The sequence below is a fragment of the Besnoitia besnoiti genome, chromosome XI, assembly GCF_002563875.1.
Source record: "Besnoitia besnoiti strain Bb-Ger1 chromosome XI, whole genome shotgun sequence".
NCBI lineage: Eukaryota > Apicomplexa > Conoidasida > Eucoccidiorida > Sarcocystidae > Besnoitia > Besnoitia besnoiti.
The window spans coordinates 852,673-867,741 of record NC_042366.1 but is presented as its reverse complement, the minus strand read 5'-3'; the positions used below and the strand labels follow the sequence as shown (position 1 = coordinate 867,741).

The following is a 15,069-nucleotide window of genomic DNA, read 5'->3' as shown; positions in this document are numbered from 1 at the left end:
GCGAGAGAGAGCCAGAGAGGACGGAAAGAATGAAGAGGGACGGGGAACAACAACGAATGCACGGAGAGGACAATCGGGTGCCTTCTTCGCTCCAGCGCGAACGAAGAAAAGCGAGGCCTTCTCAGGCGAGCGAGGAAAAATCGAGGTGAAAAAGTACGACCTTTCCACCGTGCTTCCCTTCTGTTGCCGAAAGAAAAGCAAATGTGCAGCGGAAGAGAGAGAAAGGGAGAAAGGTAGGGTCACGGCGACGAAGATTGCATGCCCTTGCTTTTTCGCCTTTTCTCAGGTGTACATACACACCACGCCACCGGCCTGCGCGCGCCTCTCGCCCTCACGTCAACGCCGCGCACAGCAAGAAGAACGACGGCGCCGCTTTCAAATAGAACTTTTCTTCTCTAGCGAGTTGCATTGGGCGCCAGAAACATTGCATGCACCCGGATCATCTCCCTCAGAACGAGATTTTTCCGCGTTGCTTGCGAGACGTGGGTGTCCGCGGTGTCTCGACATCCCGCTTTCGCCTCAAGCGGTCGGGGCTTCACTCAAGCTCGCGCCGCCGCTCATGCAGCAGGGCTGTCTCGGGCCTTCACTTCGGTTTCGGGCCGTCTCTCTTCCGGAATCGTCTCTCCCGTAAGCGGCTGAGGGGCGAAGGCCCGTCTCTCGCTCTCTCTAGGTCGGATTCTCACTTTCCTCGTCGCCTCACGACGCGTACACCGCAGGGCTCGCTAGCACATACAGGGCGCCAAAGACTTCGCCGACAGCACCTTCATCGATGGCGCGCAAAGCAATCCAAGGGCCTAGGAGCCCGATGTAGATGAGCAGCCTGGAAGAAAGGCACTCAAAACGCCTTTTCCAGTTTCTGTTTAGCGGAGAGGCCGCTGGTGGAAGGAGCCTTCCGACCTCTGCAGGATGCGAGGCGAGCGTGAGAAAAGTAGACCTGCGATGCCGCCTGCGATAAGGGGGGAAAGGCCGCGCGCGTGTGTGCAGAGGCGGACGCCTGCAGCCTCGCGACTGACGAAAAAGCGCACAGAAGCGCAGCAGAACGGAAAGAGACTGCAGGGCGCGCGACGGGGGTGAGCAAAAACGGATGCACAGCCGGAGGCGGTGTACTTACACCGCATATATGCTGATTTACATTTGTGCCACGTTTCATTTGCGCGTTCGCCAAGCGTTTCTGCCTTTCTGTCGTTTCTTCCTCTTCAAAATGCCGAACTGCATGATCTACTGCCCCGTTGCGGCCTCCGAGGCCCAGAAGGACGCCTTGCTGAAGGACGCCGAGAAAGGTTAGAGGCTGAAAGGAAATTCGCTGTTCCGACGAAACACACTCAGGGGACAGGTGTCTCTGCTGTCTATACAATCGGCTGAAAGGGAGTGCCACGCGCTGTGTTGACCTCGAATCGACAGAAATAGCGCGAGGAACAGGACAAAACGAACAACGTGTCTCGCTCCCGTGTATATACACGGGAGCGAGACAGCAGAGAAATGTTCAAAACGAATTCACGCTGGATTCAAGAAGCCGAAGCCAGATGAGGCGACGGAGACGAAGCGAGGAAAAGAGACTGTGCGCGTGCCGTCTTTCGCAGAGGAAGTCACGCTTCAAGTGATGGATTCTGTAAAGATCTTGTCGGATCGTTCTCAGCCTCGATCTGGCTGTTTCCTCTCTTGTCTCTCCCGACTCCTCTTTCAGTCGCGTGCGTCTAGTGCGTGTGTATTTCCTTCAGCACACATTCTTTTGCTTACGTCTTGCGGTCTCTCCTGGCTCCGCCGACCTTCTATCTTTGTCGTTTGCTCCGTCGTGCGAGTTCCGTGCTCTGTGCTTCGCTTGAGAGGCCTGATCTCCCCTCTTCCTCCGCCCCTGCAGTCTTCACTCTTTGGCGTCGATTTCTGCGACTTCCGAAGCCCTGGCTGGGCGTGGCTTGTGAGGACTACTATGTCTCTAGCTGGTGAGCCTGCTGTTTTTTTTCAGCGCTGGCGGACGCGATCGGCAAGCCCATTAGCTACGTCATGGTCGGCTATGTGCAGGCGGGCCACATGCGCTTCGGCGGCAGCACTGAGCCCTGCGCGTTCATTCAAGTCGCCTCCATCGGCGGCCTCAGCGGCTCAGTTAACAACAAAATCTCCGCTGCCCTTTCCTCTGCTTGCGAGCGCCACCTTGGCGTCTCCAAGAACCGCATGTAAGCTGACTGGCAGCGAAAACAAAATTGAAAGCACAGCACAATGAGGTGCGGCGCCCACCCCCGCCCGGGCCCAGGCTGAGGCGTGGACAGAAGATCTACCCGTCGTGACCCCCGCGACGCCTGCGGCGTACAGCGGCAGAACTTCCGTCGGTTTTGAAACAGGCTTCCACGCATACGTCCCTCTGCATGCGCAGTAGTTACGGTTGCTTTCGAGTTACGCATTTCTGGATCGCGGACGCGGGGGATAACGGGACAGATAATATTGGGAGTGCCAGTCCTCAACCCAGTATGATAAATTCCAGTAGACTGTGCGGAAGTCGTTTCCTAAGATCTAACTTGATCTCCTATTTTCAGCACCATTAGTGAACTCTTTTGGTCCGATCCCAAGTACGCAGTGAGCTAACGCTAGCGTTCGACATCTGGCTAGAGAGCTAGCAGCAGGATGGGCATTTAGGATTTTCCTTCGTCTGTTTGCTGAGGCGATATGTATATGGCATTCTTCTCTGCATGTGCGCGTTTTCAGCTTCACAACGTTCACCAACAAGAGCGCGTCCGAGTGGGCGATGGGCGAGCGCACCTTCGGCTAAGCGTCTGACTGAAAAGAGATCATCGCGGGACGGCGGATGCGAGATTCGACCATGTGTGTGTTGCCGCGCGTTCCTGCTTCTCGAGCGTCTGCAATTTTGTTTCGTGGGTGTGACCACCCCCCCCCACCCCCCACCTAGTCTCGCCCGCATTGTGGAAATAACCTTGCGAATCGACTCTCCAGAGAGCGGAAGATATACAGCCATGCGGGTGAACTTCCGGTCTAAACGGAACAGCCATCCGGGGCACGCATCACACTCAAGACGTCAGGTGGAAGGGGTCTCACAGACACCTCAGAGCAAGAATAGGCAAGCAAACGACGGCGTTGGTTCCGTAGTGAGATCTGGAGGCCAGCAGGGAGAACGAGAGAACGAGGAAGGCCCTGGCAGAGTGTACAGCGCGGCCCCACGGGAGTCTTAAAACACGATACACTTCCTGTGAGGCTCGGAGTTCACAGGCTGGTGTGAAGACAGGGCGACCAAGTTCGCACTCCAAAATCTGCGAAAATCTAGGCCGCGCAGTAGGGGTGTAGGGCCACGCGTGGCCTCTACTTCGCATCTCAAGTTTTCAAATAGAGAGCAGCTTTCTAAGCGCAGAGCAGGCGTATAGACTAGGAGGCACCGATGGTAGAGCTGGAACGTATATCCGCGTTGCGAGAGGGACAAAACCCGTTTTTGAGCTGAGAGCCAAGGCATGGTTCGACACCGCCCGCGCGGGCGACTCTTCTTCTGGACGCTCAGTTTAAAAAAGAGCCGACCCAAGAAGAGAGGCGTCCCCTTTGTTCGCACATGCGTAAGTGTGTGCGTGAGCAGGCTAGAATACGTCGGTGAGAAAACGAACCCGCGTGGCCTCCAACCACACACAACCGATGTGACTCGACATCGAGATGAGGATGAGGCGAAGCCAGAAGGAAAACGAAGACTGGAAAGCAGAAAGTCTTTCGTTAAAGAAGTGGAGGTAGGAGCCGGAGACACACCGCGTGGTCGAGGACGACACGCGGCCGCGCTGAGTTTCGAGAGCGAAACCGGAAAAAGCCAGAAAAAGCACAAAAAAACACACACTGGAACGCAAAACCACACACACAGAGGCAACGGGATTCAAAGAAAAAGCTGGCGATGACACGAGTGGACCTGGCGGGTGCGTTCACCTCCCTGACGAAAACGCGGTGTAGGTACACTCAAGAGGGACGGAAACAAAGGACCCAAATTTACGAACACAAACAGAAAAAGAGGCACCAGCAGATGCGTTCTCTGCGACGACGACAATATGCAATTTCTCCTACGAAAAAACGACCGAAACATCTTCTTTATCTTCTCAGATACTCGCGTTACGCCCGGCGAAACAGCGAGCGTCTCAGCGCGTCAACAACAGAAGGGCACGCAGACGCCCTGCACAGGAGTCACGCCATTTGAGCTTGAGGATTTCTCTGCCTAGAGAGATGCATTTCGGGGTTCATACACGCGATGCTCTATGAAAACAAAGACTCGACTCGTTCCCTCTCTTCCGTCGCCATGTGCGCCTTGAAACCACGTCGTCACCCTCCCGTGGGCCTATGTCACGCCAACAGAAACATCATTCCTGTCGACAGCTGCCCACCCACGGAACGAAAACCCACTCCCACTGTTTAGAAACCCGCCATGGACGCGCCTTCGCGCTTCTTGGCTTGCCAGAAACACCCCGTTATCTTCGCAGACTATGAATTCTCTCTTGCCTCTCTCGCCGTCGCTTCGCCCACCGAGGAACTGGCAACATCCCTTCTCTCCCTCGCCTTCGCCTGTCCCTCCTCCGCTGGTTCTCTCTTCTCTTCACGCACTTGGCCTCGCGTGCATCGCTGCTTCTTTGGTCTTTCCACTGCCTCGCTGCCCCGAATATAAGCCGAAGCCGCCAGAGAAAAACCCATCGAAGATGATGACCTTTCGACACCGCAGGACTCGCCCGAACGGAGGAGCCGCAGAAGACTGCGCCGCCGAACCTCACAAGACGAGAGATCGCGCGACGCCAGGAACGAGAGAGGAAGGAAGCGAGCCGCGCGAAGAAAGCAGCTTAAAGAAGTTCGACGTTATCCTCGTCGAAGCGTGGAGGCGCGAGACGAGGAATCTGAAGGGACATCCACCGCAGCGACACGCCCAAGACATCCTGAACGCGCTTCGCGACTCTCAAGTTCGTTCTCAACAGACAACAAAGACGCATACCGCGCGTCCTCTGCCGGATCAAACCCCGTGCACGTCTGCCACAGAAGCTTGTCACTCTCTCTGCTGTAAAAGATATTCAAAACCGCGCAAACAGCTGCAGTCGCGGGGCTTACCGGCTCGTTGTCGCCTGCGCCGCGCGAGTGCAGCGAGCTGCCAGTCTCCCGAGAGCTGACGTGGGAAGGGAACAGCGGGCGCCCCGAGTCTTCGAAGTCGAAGTCGCTCTCGTCACGGGCCGATCTCGGCGCGCGCGGCTGCGGCGCCGACGGAGACCGCGAAGACGCGCCCGCGCCTCCCGAGCCGCTGCTGTAAGTCATCAGGGTCGGCGCGTCTTCTTCGTTCTCATCCTGCAGGCAGACAGAGAGAAGCGCACGCGCGCCTGCAAGGTTCAGGCCTCGCCTGCGGCGCCCCAGCCGCTCTGAAAGAGACAGAGGCGCGGTCCGACTTAGCAGATCGGGCCACGCTGAGATCCGCCAGCGCCCCCCCCTCCCCACCCCCACCCGAATCCTAACCGGTGGGAGGCGGGCACAGGACGTGGCATGTGCGCCAATTGGGAGAGAGAGGGGAGCCGCGAAACCCAGAGACACACTCACCTGTTCTGCGTCGATGAACCCCAACTCCGGTTCGTATTTGGAGCGGTCGCCGAGCTCCTCGCCCCCTCTGCGGCCTTCGCCCGCCTCCTGGTCAAGCCAGCCACCGGGGCCGCCCCCCACGCCCCCACCCACGAGGCCGTACGAGACGTTCGCGAAGGTGTCAAAGCCTGAAAAGCCGGAAAAACAAAAAAAAGAAATCTGCACGCGAGACGGAACGCCGCAGACGAAAAAAGGCATCGCACCCTGCGCCGCCTAACAGCCTCCTCAGTCTCCTGCCTTTGCCCCCTCCTCCTCCGCCCCCCCCCCCCCGCGAGAAGACAGTGAGGCCGCCGATGCGGCAGTGCCGGCCGAGAAGAAGGCCAGAGATGCTTTGAGATAGAAATGGTTGCTTACTGCTCCATCTGCATTTACAAGAGCCTCGCGGACGAGGAGCGAGCGCCCACGCACCTGCGTTGCGGAAAAACTTCTTCAGCTTTCCAGTCTTAGCCAAGTAGTTGATCAGCACCATGACAACCACGATCGCGAAAAGCAGCAGCAGGACCGTCTTCCCTCCCTTGCTCACTGGAGAGTGCGCGGGGCACGGGACGGCGACCTTTTCCGGAACCCAGCCGCCTTCGCACACGTCGCCAGGAACCTGAAAAAGAAAAATTTCAAAAACAGCCCCTCACTCCACCCCAATCCCTCCGACACACGCGCGCTGTGATGAACAGACTTCTACGCGTGTAAATCGACGCCATCCCACACGCAGAACCCGTCAATGGGATGCTACCTCGATCTTCTTCAGCGCAATCTCTCCCACCGCCTCCTTTGCTCTTCAAGTAGGCGGACATTTATATATATATATATATATATGTATATGGATGTAGAGGGAAATACGTTGCGTTCCGACGCACCTTTCTGTAGGCCGAGGTGTAGAAGAAAGAGGAGGAAGTGCACGCGGCAGCCGCGGCGGCGTCCGCGTCGTCGGCGAACTGCGAGAGGCCAGCGGCCGTCACAGCGGCAGCTGCAGCCGCGTCCGTGGGGACGCACTGCGAGGACCCGATCGCGCGGGTGAAGCCAAACTCGCACTCGTAGTCCTCCATCGTGCACGCGCAGACCTGCGCAATGCAAGCGTTCAGAGAGCCGCGTGAAAACGACGCAATAAACAGCGACGCATGTCCACAAGAAGAGAGAGACAGAGGCGGGTTCCGCGTATCACGTTGCTCCCGTGGAGCAGCCGGAGACCGAGAAACAGGCGACAGCACACACGCGGAGGGGAAAGCGCTGTGGGAATCCAGACGCTAAGCGAGCAGACCGGGATCGTTGCGCCAGCGAACAAGTTCTGGAAACCGTGAAACGAAGCCCCAGGCTCTCCGCCTCTGCAATCGCGCAAATCCACCTATATAAATATACATAGATATATATGAACTTGTATAGGCACACATATGTATACTGCTTAGAGTGCAAGTTCTGCAGCGAGTCGACTCTGTGATTGACTCCATAGATGGGGAAGAGTCCAAATCGAGAGCGAAGAAGCGGTCGCGAGCGACTGCCAGTGGGTGGGGACTTCACCTTCGAGACCTTGGGGCGGTCGAAATCGCGGCCGTTGAAACACTCGCTCGTCTGCTTTCTGCGCGTGTACGTGACGTGCTTGCCCAAAATGCAGCGCTCTCCTCCGCTGCGGCCGTCTGCAGACAAAAGCAGGAGAGGCAACGTTTTTTGCGCGAGAGACCGACGGAGGACGGACGCGGCGCCGCCGCCGCGGCCGCGAAAGCAGCCGAACCGGAAGGAAGCGAGAGGCCTCGAGGCAGAAAGACGCGTAGACTTCTCGAGTGAGCAGCGACAATGACTCAATTCTTCCCCCCTTACCTGAGGGGCTCCACGTCTCGTAGTCGCTGCTGACCGAGTCGGCTGCCCAGATGCCCTTGCACTGCTGCTGGTTGAGCGCGCCAAAGTCGAGATGGAACAGAACGCCTGCGAAAGGAGAAAAACACAGAGGAAAAGCGCTTGCGAATCTCTTTTCGTCCAGGTCGGAGATGCACGGTGCACTTCTGCATGGAAACACCGGCAGAGGAAGTTAGCGTCTAAACTCTATAGCCAATAGCCTCGCCTTCGAGGCACGGACGGACAGTGCGCAGTTCGACAGGTGGACGCAGGAGGGGATGCCTGCAGGCTCCTCCTCCTCTCCCCCCCTCCCCTCCCCCCTTTCTTCTCCCCTCCCCTCCCCCGCCGCCTCATTCGTCTTCTCTGTGAGCGCTTATTTGGAATCTGTTCACTCTGTTCAGGCGCTGCGTCGCGGCCTCACCGGCTGTGTCGCCTTCCCGCTTGCCGTAGAGAAGGAACTCGACGCTCGAGGCGTTTGGCTCGATGACGATGTTGTCCACGAAGAGCGGCGCAGACCCCAGCTCGAAATCGTACCAGCTCTGGCCTTCGTTCCAGCTGAAAACCACCTGAGCGCCAGGAGAGGAGAAAGACAGAAACGCAAAGCAAATGAAGCACGCAGAAAGGCCGCAACGCGCAGGAGACTCCCGCAGCGACCCACGCGGAACAAAGGGGAGGCAGGAGAGCAGGAGGAGGCACCGCGAGAAAAAAGCGCCACGAGAGGAGACAAGGCAGGCCGCACGCCGGCACGGTGCCCACCTCCCCCCCCGCCCCCCCCCCACCCTATCCTCGAGCCCCCTCGAGCTCGCCAGCTCGCAGCAGAGGCTCGAGAGACAGAGCAAGTCGTCGCTCGCCTGGTTCGTCTTCTTGGTGTCGTCAGCCATGACGAGCAGGCCGCCGTGGTCGCCCATCTCGTAGATGAACGCGCCCTTGTGTGCCTCGATCCAAGTCACGCCTCCGTCGCGCGAGAGATACGTGTTCGCCTGACAAGGAAGACGCCCGCGACACCCTCAAACAACATGGAGGCGGCAGAAGACGCGCACACGCACCCTCGAAACTCGCGGCGTGCGCGCACCTTCTACCGCAGACGGAAGGACGTGCCTCTGTGGTACAGTCGACCCCCCACCACACGATGCGTGCAGAACAAGACGAAACACCCCTCCACAGTGGGTGCGGCTCGACGTCCAGACCTTCACGACCGCTCGTTCGCCGGCCTCCTCCGCGCGCGGCGGAGCAGAGTCGGCGAAGACCCTCCAATAAGGCCCGTCGCCGCGACTTTCGGCGCCCTCTCTGCCCTGCCTTGAGTGCGTTTCTCTGTCACTGGGAGTCTCCGTCTCAAAAATCGAGGCCTCCACAAACCGATACACAGCTATCCACACCACCTAGCACATGCTCATAGACCCACATCTTTACATACATACTTACACACATACATAGATACATCTATATGTAAATGCATCGAGAAATAGAGACGGCATACCTCTTCTTTTTCGGTGCGCAGGTAGCTGCCGATGTTTCCGGTACCCATGATGATGCCGACTGCGTTTTCGACCGAGTAGAAGGGGGCGAATTCGTTGAAGCGCGTGATGCCGTTGAGATGGAGCCAGCAGTGGTCGGGGTGACAGTCGATCTTTTGGCCGCGGCTGTCGACTTTCGGCGCCTTCAGGTAGGACCAGACGCCGCCCTTGTCGAAGGAGATCACGGTTCTGACGACTTCCTCCTGTCTGCTGCGCGTGGTCACACTGCGGTGCTTCTTTTCGAGGTCGACTTGGAAACCCTCAGCTTCTTCCTCGATCTCCTCCTCCGTCAGCCGCTCGCCGGTGCGGTCGGGCTGACTTAAGTCCGCTGCGGCGCCCGTCGCGCGGCCCCCGAGGCCCGGCACAGAGTCCTCAATCGTGTCTTTGAAGTTCGCCAGATACACGCCCTCGAGCGACAGGACTTTGTCGAACTCGCACTCGCCTGTGCTGGTGCGGATGTTGTTCGGCAGCGACAAAGAGTAGCGCAAGCCCTTCGCGTCCGAAATGTAGACGTTCCCCGTGTTTTTGCTCTAAAAACACACCCCGCAGCCGCAGACAGCGCTCAGAAGATGAGACGAAACAATTCAACCGAGCTGGCGCGAAACGCGGAAGAAAAGGGCCTCACAGAAACCTTCCTCGCCTCTCGCCTCCGCTTCACAGCCGAGAGTCGCCGCCGGTACCAGTGCCCACAAACTGGGGAGACTGTGCGCGAAAGCCGGTTCTTTTTGTCGCGGTCTTTTTGGCATCTTTCTTAGCCTCGCCTCTCGTGTCTTCCTCTGCGGAGATGGATATTCTCGTCGACATTCTGATCAACTTTTCGAAAAACTCACATGGTCGTGGCCGTGGTTAACGTGCAACATGATCGCGTCCTCCGACGTGTCCAGCACCGTGTAGCTTCTCTCCTCGATTTCTACAGGCAACTTCGCCATCTGAACACACAAGCGACAGCACACCTCGCGCCCACTCCGTCTACGACGACAGTTTACGCGCTTTCTCTCCTTCCGAGCCCGCTTCAAGACTGGCACGCTGCAGGGCGGAGCAGACGCTGCAGGAGGCAGTCAGCCGCTGAAAGAGATACGCAAATGGTGCTGAAGAGAAGAGACAAACCGCAGCAGAGAGAACGGCCGGGGGCGCACCTGGAAGGATTTGCCTCCGTCTGTCGAGACGAGGAGCGAGACGGTCTGCCGGGCCGCGTCTTTGACCTTGGCGACGAAGAAGTAGCCGTTCGAGAGAAGGAACTTGTTCCCGCGGTAGACCAGCCGCGTGACCGTTGTGCCGAAGTCAGGCGTGTACATCAAGTCGACGTTCTTCGACTGCAGACAGCGCAGAGAGCCGAAACGCCTCTCAAAACTCAAAAGGAAACCGCCGCGACTGCACTCCAGACGCGACCCACCCGACAGCCGCAGCCCCCCACAGCCCCCCTCCCAGTCTCAACGCGGAGTCTGCAGCCCATTCTCGCCCTCCTCGTCTGCCAACCCCCGCTACCCCCATTACCCCCCCCCCCCCCCCCCCGTCGCTCTGGCGCTTTGGTGTGCGTGGCCTTCTTTCAGGCTACACGCGCCCTACTACAAGAAGGCGGAGGCGAAAGGCACGGACTGCGGCCTCTTACCCATCCTCCATATCGCGGCTGGTCACCGGAGCGGCCGCGGTGTTGCGTGAAGAAGATGTGGTCCGTGTTGCCGAGTTTCTTGTCGCCCCAGGAGAACTGGACGACGTAGTCGGCGACGAGTTTGAAGGTTCGGCCCAGATCGCGCGTGTAGAAGAGTTGGTGATTGCAGTCCTGGGAGCCGCCGGAGTCGCCGCTGCGCCCCGAGTAGCAGGCGTCGGTCCAAGCCGAGAAGATCGCGAGCTTTGGCCGCGTCGGGTGGAAGTGGAAGTTGTGAATTGTGCTCTTGTACTTGAGGCGGCGGAATGTCGTTGCGCTGTCCTCGGAGATGAAGTGGTTCCGCTTCGAGCCCACAATCAGTACGATATTCTTGTCCACCGGCGAAATCATGATCGACTCGACCGCCACCGGCTCCTTGCTGGACTCCGACGGCTTCAGCACGTCCGTGATCTCCGTCCACGTCTTGCCGCCGTCCTTCGAACGATACAGACGCCCGCGACGCGACTTGAGCAAAATCGTTCGATGGTCTTCTCCGCACCACTGCATGTCCTCGATGTGGCTGTCAAACGAAACCTCCGAGACCGACACTGGGAAAACGCGCAAAAAAAGAAAGGCCGCAAAAAAGCTCCGCATGCAGACACTGCCACATCACCAAATATACACATATATACATATAAATATACATTTGAAAAAGTATTGGCGTTAGAGGTAATAGAGAAGGGGACGGAGAAAACGGGGGCCCTTGGGCGACGCAGAGGAGCCACGGTAGCGCAAGAACAAAAAACGGGCACAACCGGACCTGAGCGAGAGTAACGACCCGTTGAACACAAAGGCGACACGATGCAGGGCAAGAGAAGGATTTCAGTGTGCACGCGACAGGGAAAGAACGATTCAGTCGCTAGGAGGAAACAGTATCGCAGACTCCAGAACTCACTTTGACATTTTTCTAGTGAGAATAGATATCAGCTATTTCCTGCCGCCCCCCATTCGCAGACGCCCCCCTCTCTCTGAGAAGCGAAGAAAAACCTACCCTTTTTATTAGCGACAGATGCAGCGGCCCCCACGAGGGTCTGGGCTGCCCGGAAGCGAGATTCCTCTCCACGATGCGGAAATCCAGAGAAGAGAAACAGAGAGACAACAGCGGCGAAGCCCGCAAGCAAGGGAAAAAGCGCGCTGGCCGACGCCGCCCGGCGTCGAGAGGAAAAAGGCGCCATGGTGCGAGGTGTATATACACCGCGTCACACGCGAGGACAACACTCGAGAAGCAGCGCGAGAAGGCGCGATTCGTGCGAATAGGCACCACAGCTGTGGTTAGAGGAGACAACGGCAAACGTCGACTCGACACCAGAAGGGATAGACGTTTCACTGAAAAACGAAGAAAAGACAGATGTCGACGTCCAGACCTGCCGTACGGTGCTCCGTGGGTGTACATACACCGGAGAAATTCGGAGGGCTCTGGAAAGACAAGTTGAACGTCTTTCCCGCTGCTGCGTCCGTAGCTTGCGCTTTCTCCTGAAGCCTCTTTATGAGGAGAAGTCAGCTACGACGACAGAGACAAGCTTCGCAGTGCAGTCGTCTCTACCAGCCGTATATGTTCCACGCCTTTACACTGAGCAAGACAATTAATATCCAGTAGTGCAAAAAGCCGCAAATCGGCAATTGTACGTGTAAATCGACAAGCTCGACTTCACTTTTGATGGCGTACGGTGAAAAAGTTTGTCAGCATGAGGAAACAATCGCGAATGGCGCGTCACCGGAGCGGACGACGCGAGCGCGTGAATTGTGTAGCGACAATCAAATTAGAACAGAAAACGCTGTTGAAAGGCCAGCAACGCAGTGAACAGACGAAGCTACGTGAGACGAGGGGGAAGAAGGAAGCAGCCTTTGCGGGAAGCCCCAGAAGACGAGGTTACAGGGCGGGTGCTGCGACCATTTGTCTTCTGTGTTTCAGGAAAAAGATGGCGAGGAAACGCGTTCCTCTGTCGCGCATGTGGCTGCGTACTCGTGAGAAAAAGGAAAAACCCGCAAGGCAGCGTAGACCACAGAGGGAAACACTTTCGCTTCTACCTGGAGCACACGCTCCTTGTGCGACGACGCAGCGAGACAAGGAGGGAGGAGGGAGAGCGGAGGCGAGGCCGCGGAGAACGAAGAGCGCTGCTTGGGGACGGCGGCGTCTTCGTGACCCTGAAGGCTAAGAAACGAGAGAGGTTCCTCCTGCAAAAAAGTGAAAAACGGTTTTTCGCGGCGACGGGCACGCAGCTCGACCTCCCAGCGAAGAAACGAAGACAGCGACAGCACAGGAGAGAAGAGGGGTAGTAGAGGCGGTTGGATGCGTCGCCGCGCGCGGATAGAAACGAAGCGGCTGCGTGAAATGCACTGGGAAAAAGGAAAAGACGAGAGTCGCCTTCCTCTCAGCCAGAAAAAGCGCGAAAACAGGAGAGTGTTTAGCCCCGAGAAAAGCGCGAAATCGGCAGAAGCCGCGAGAAAAAAGCTAGGGGACAAAGACAACACGCCTCCCGCGCGCCAGAGAGAGAGGAGGCGCGTGTATACACAGCCCAATCAGCGAAAAGCGCACTGCCGAATCGGTCTCGATGGAGGAATTCCGACACGTGCCTCGCGACGGCGACGACGCAGAACTGCTGGAAAGCGTCGACTGTCCTCAAGTCGCCAAAGAGACCAAAAACCCAACAAAAAAACACCTTCCAAGCGTCGACGCTCGAAAACCTCCCGTGCCTCACGCTCTCGCGAAACGGCCAACGCTCCACACCACGGGTCGCCAGAGGGGGGCTGGACACGATAAGCGTCGAAGACGAAAATGCATCTCCAGCTCACTGAACGCCGCCGAAAAGACAAAGGCTTACACGCTTGACCGCGTGGACAGCACTTCTGCCTTTTTCTCGAATGTAGACCACAGATGCGAGGACTTCTTGCGTATATGTGGACGGACTGTATACAGTTAAGCCTTTGTGTAGAGCGGCGACGTCCCTGTGCGACGCAGCCCCGAGAAGCGTACCTCCTTTCACAGGGCGGTGCTGAAGCCCCTGAGGCGCGCGAGAGATTTCGCTTGCTCAGCTGTAGCTGAACAGCAGAGTGTCGGGTTTCCAACCGCTTCACAGAGGATTCGCTACGAAAGAGATGGGCGTCGCAGTCTCCTCTCTGTGCATTCTGTAGGGGCAGATCGGCCGCCGTTCGGACTAAATCTGAGTCGGCCCCTCTCGCCTCTTCACGTTTCCCTTTTCTTGCGCTCTTTGCGAGAATATCTCGCGCGCGCGAGGGGAGGAATCCGAAGAAAAATTCGTATATCTCGAGAATCTGGTATCCTTCTTGGCATAACATTGTGTAGTTATATGAAGCGTACGTTCCTTAAAGCTGGAACAACAGATTATGGCTTGGTAATGGAACGAGGAGAGCGTGTGTTGTACATGAACACTATATACTGCTAATACGTTCTTAATGCCTGCTTTGTAGGGCGGATATGGAAACTTCTTTGTACCGATATATATTGGTGGTTCGGAAGTCGTTTTCCCTTTGCCGTCGAACTCCACTTCTTGCGGATGGCGGGGTAGCGCGCCGTCGTCGCAGGGGGCAGCGGCCTCAGTCTGCTCCGCATGATCCCTGGAGCAGCGCGTAGCCCTGAAGCGGACACGAGTGCGTTTCTCCGCAGCGTCTCTTGCCTCTCGCCCTCTCGCGTTTTCTCCCGGTGTGCACAACTCAAAGCTCTGTTGCGGGAGGGTACACGGGATGCGAGACACCGCGTGCCCCGGGCATCCCGTACGCCGCGCCCTGCCCCCTCGTGAGCGAGGAACACAAGTAAACACCTCAGGAGGGTTTCTGAGGCTGCTGGTTGGCGGCAGAGCGCGACGCCACTCAATCGTCCGCGAGGGAGTTTCACTCGATCCTAGCATAGAGCTAACGCACAAAAAAAGCCCGAGCTCAGGGCCCCGCATAACGCGCGTAGCCCCCTCTAGGCTTCGGGTGCACGTAACGGCCTCACTGCCCCCCTCAGGTCTTATGTCCTGCGGTAGTTATCTTTGCCTTCGTAATCGACGCACGCCTCCAAGTCGGCAAAGTAGTCTCTCGTCACGACGGGGACGATGACAGCGAGACACGGTTGAGCGAGAGAGCGACGCGGAGGCGGCGATGCCTCCTGCCGCCTATCAGCCCTGACTCTGTTCGCTTGACTCTCTACCAGCTCTCCGTTTCGCTATGACCCTACCGCCTCTGCGGGGTTTCTCTGTTCTGTCTCGCTTCACATCAGAAGCGCGAGGGCCGGGTTCCTCAGTAATGAGCCGAGACAGCCCGCCACGGGCTCGTGGGTACACTTTTATCCTAGTGGAAGGTGCTAAGAGTTCTTTTTGCTGGTGATTTCGCGCCGCTCTGTTCGCAGTTGCGCATTTATTCTGCCACAGCTCTTGTCTCAGGCGCACGCGAGCACCTGACTTCACTTTTGCTGAAGGCGCGAGCCAGTCTGGGGCAGCGGCATAGAGCTTTCGACCGCCGTATGGGAGCGTGACTCAAGTAGATTCATTTACAGATACTTTGAGG

At 57.6% G+C, this 15,069-nt stretch overlaps 2 protein-coding genes across 2 annotated transcripts; one reads left to right on the top strand and one right to left on the bottom strand.

The window, feature by feature from the left end:
* Positions 1–1,201: 1,201 nt before the first annotated feature.
* BESB_020050 (putative macrophage migration inhibitory factor) lies at positions 1,202–2,761 on the top strand (the record flags this gene model as incomplete). The annotated part of the gene is made up of 3 exons (XM_029360714.1): positions 1,202–1,280; positions 1,964–2,171; positions 2,698–2,761. 3 exons carry the CDS (start codon positions 1,202–1,204, stop codon positions 2,759–2,761), a joined length of 351 nt encoding a protein of 116 aa, XP_029216073.1.
* A 2,041-nt stretch (positions 2,762–4,802) lies between these two features.
* BESB_020040 (putative sortilin) lies at positions 4,803–11,070 on the bottom strand (the record flags this gene model as incomplete). The annotated part of the gene is made up of 13 exons (XM_029360713.1): positions 4,803–4,856; positions 5,065–5,295; positions 5,542–5,708; positions 5,989–6,175; positions 6,435–6,638; positions 7,093–7,208; positions 7,390–7,494; positions 7,826–7,970; positions 8,256–8,384; positions 8,882–9,448; positions 9,749–9,847; positions 10,055–10,231; positions 10,528–11,070. 13 exons carry the CDS (start codon positions 11,068–11,070, stop codon positions 4,803–4,805), a joined length of 2,724 nt encoding a protein of 907 aa, XP_029216072.1.
* Between the last annotated feature and the right edge of the window lie 3,999 nt (positions 11,071–15,069).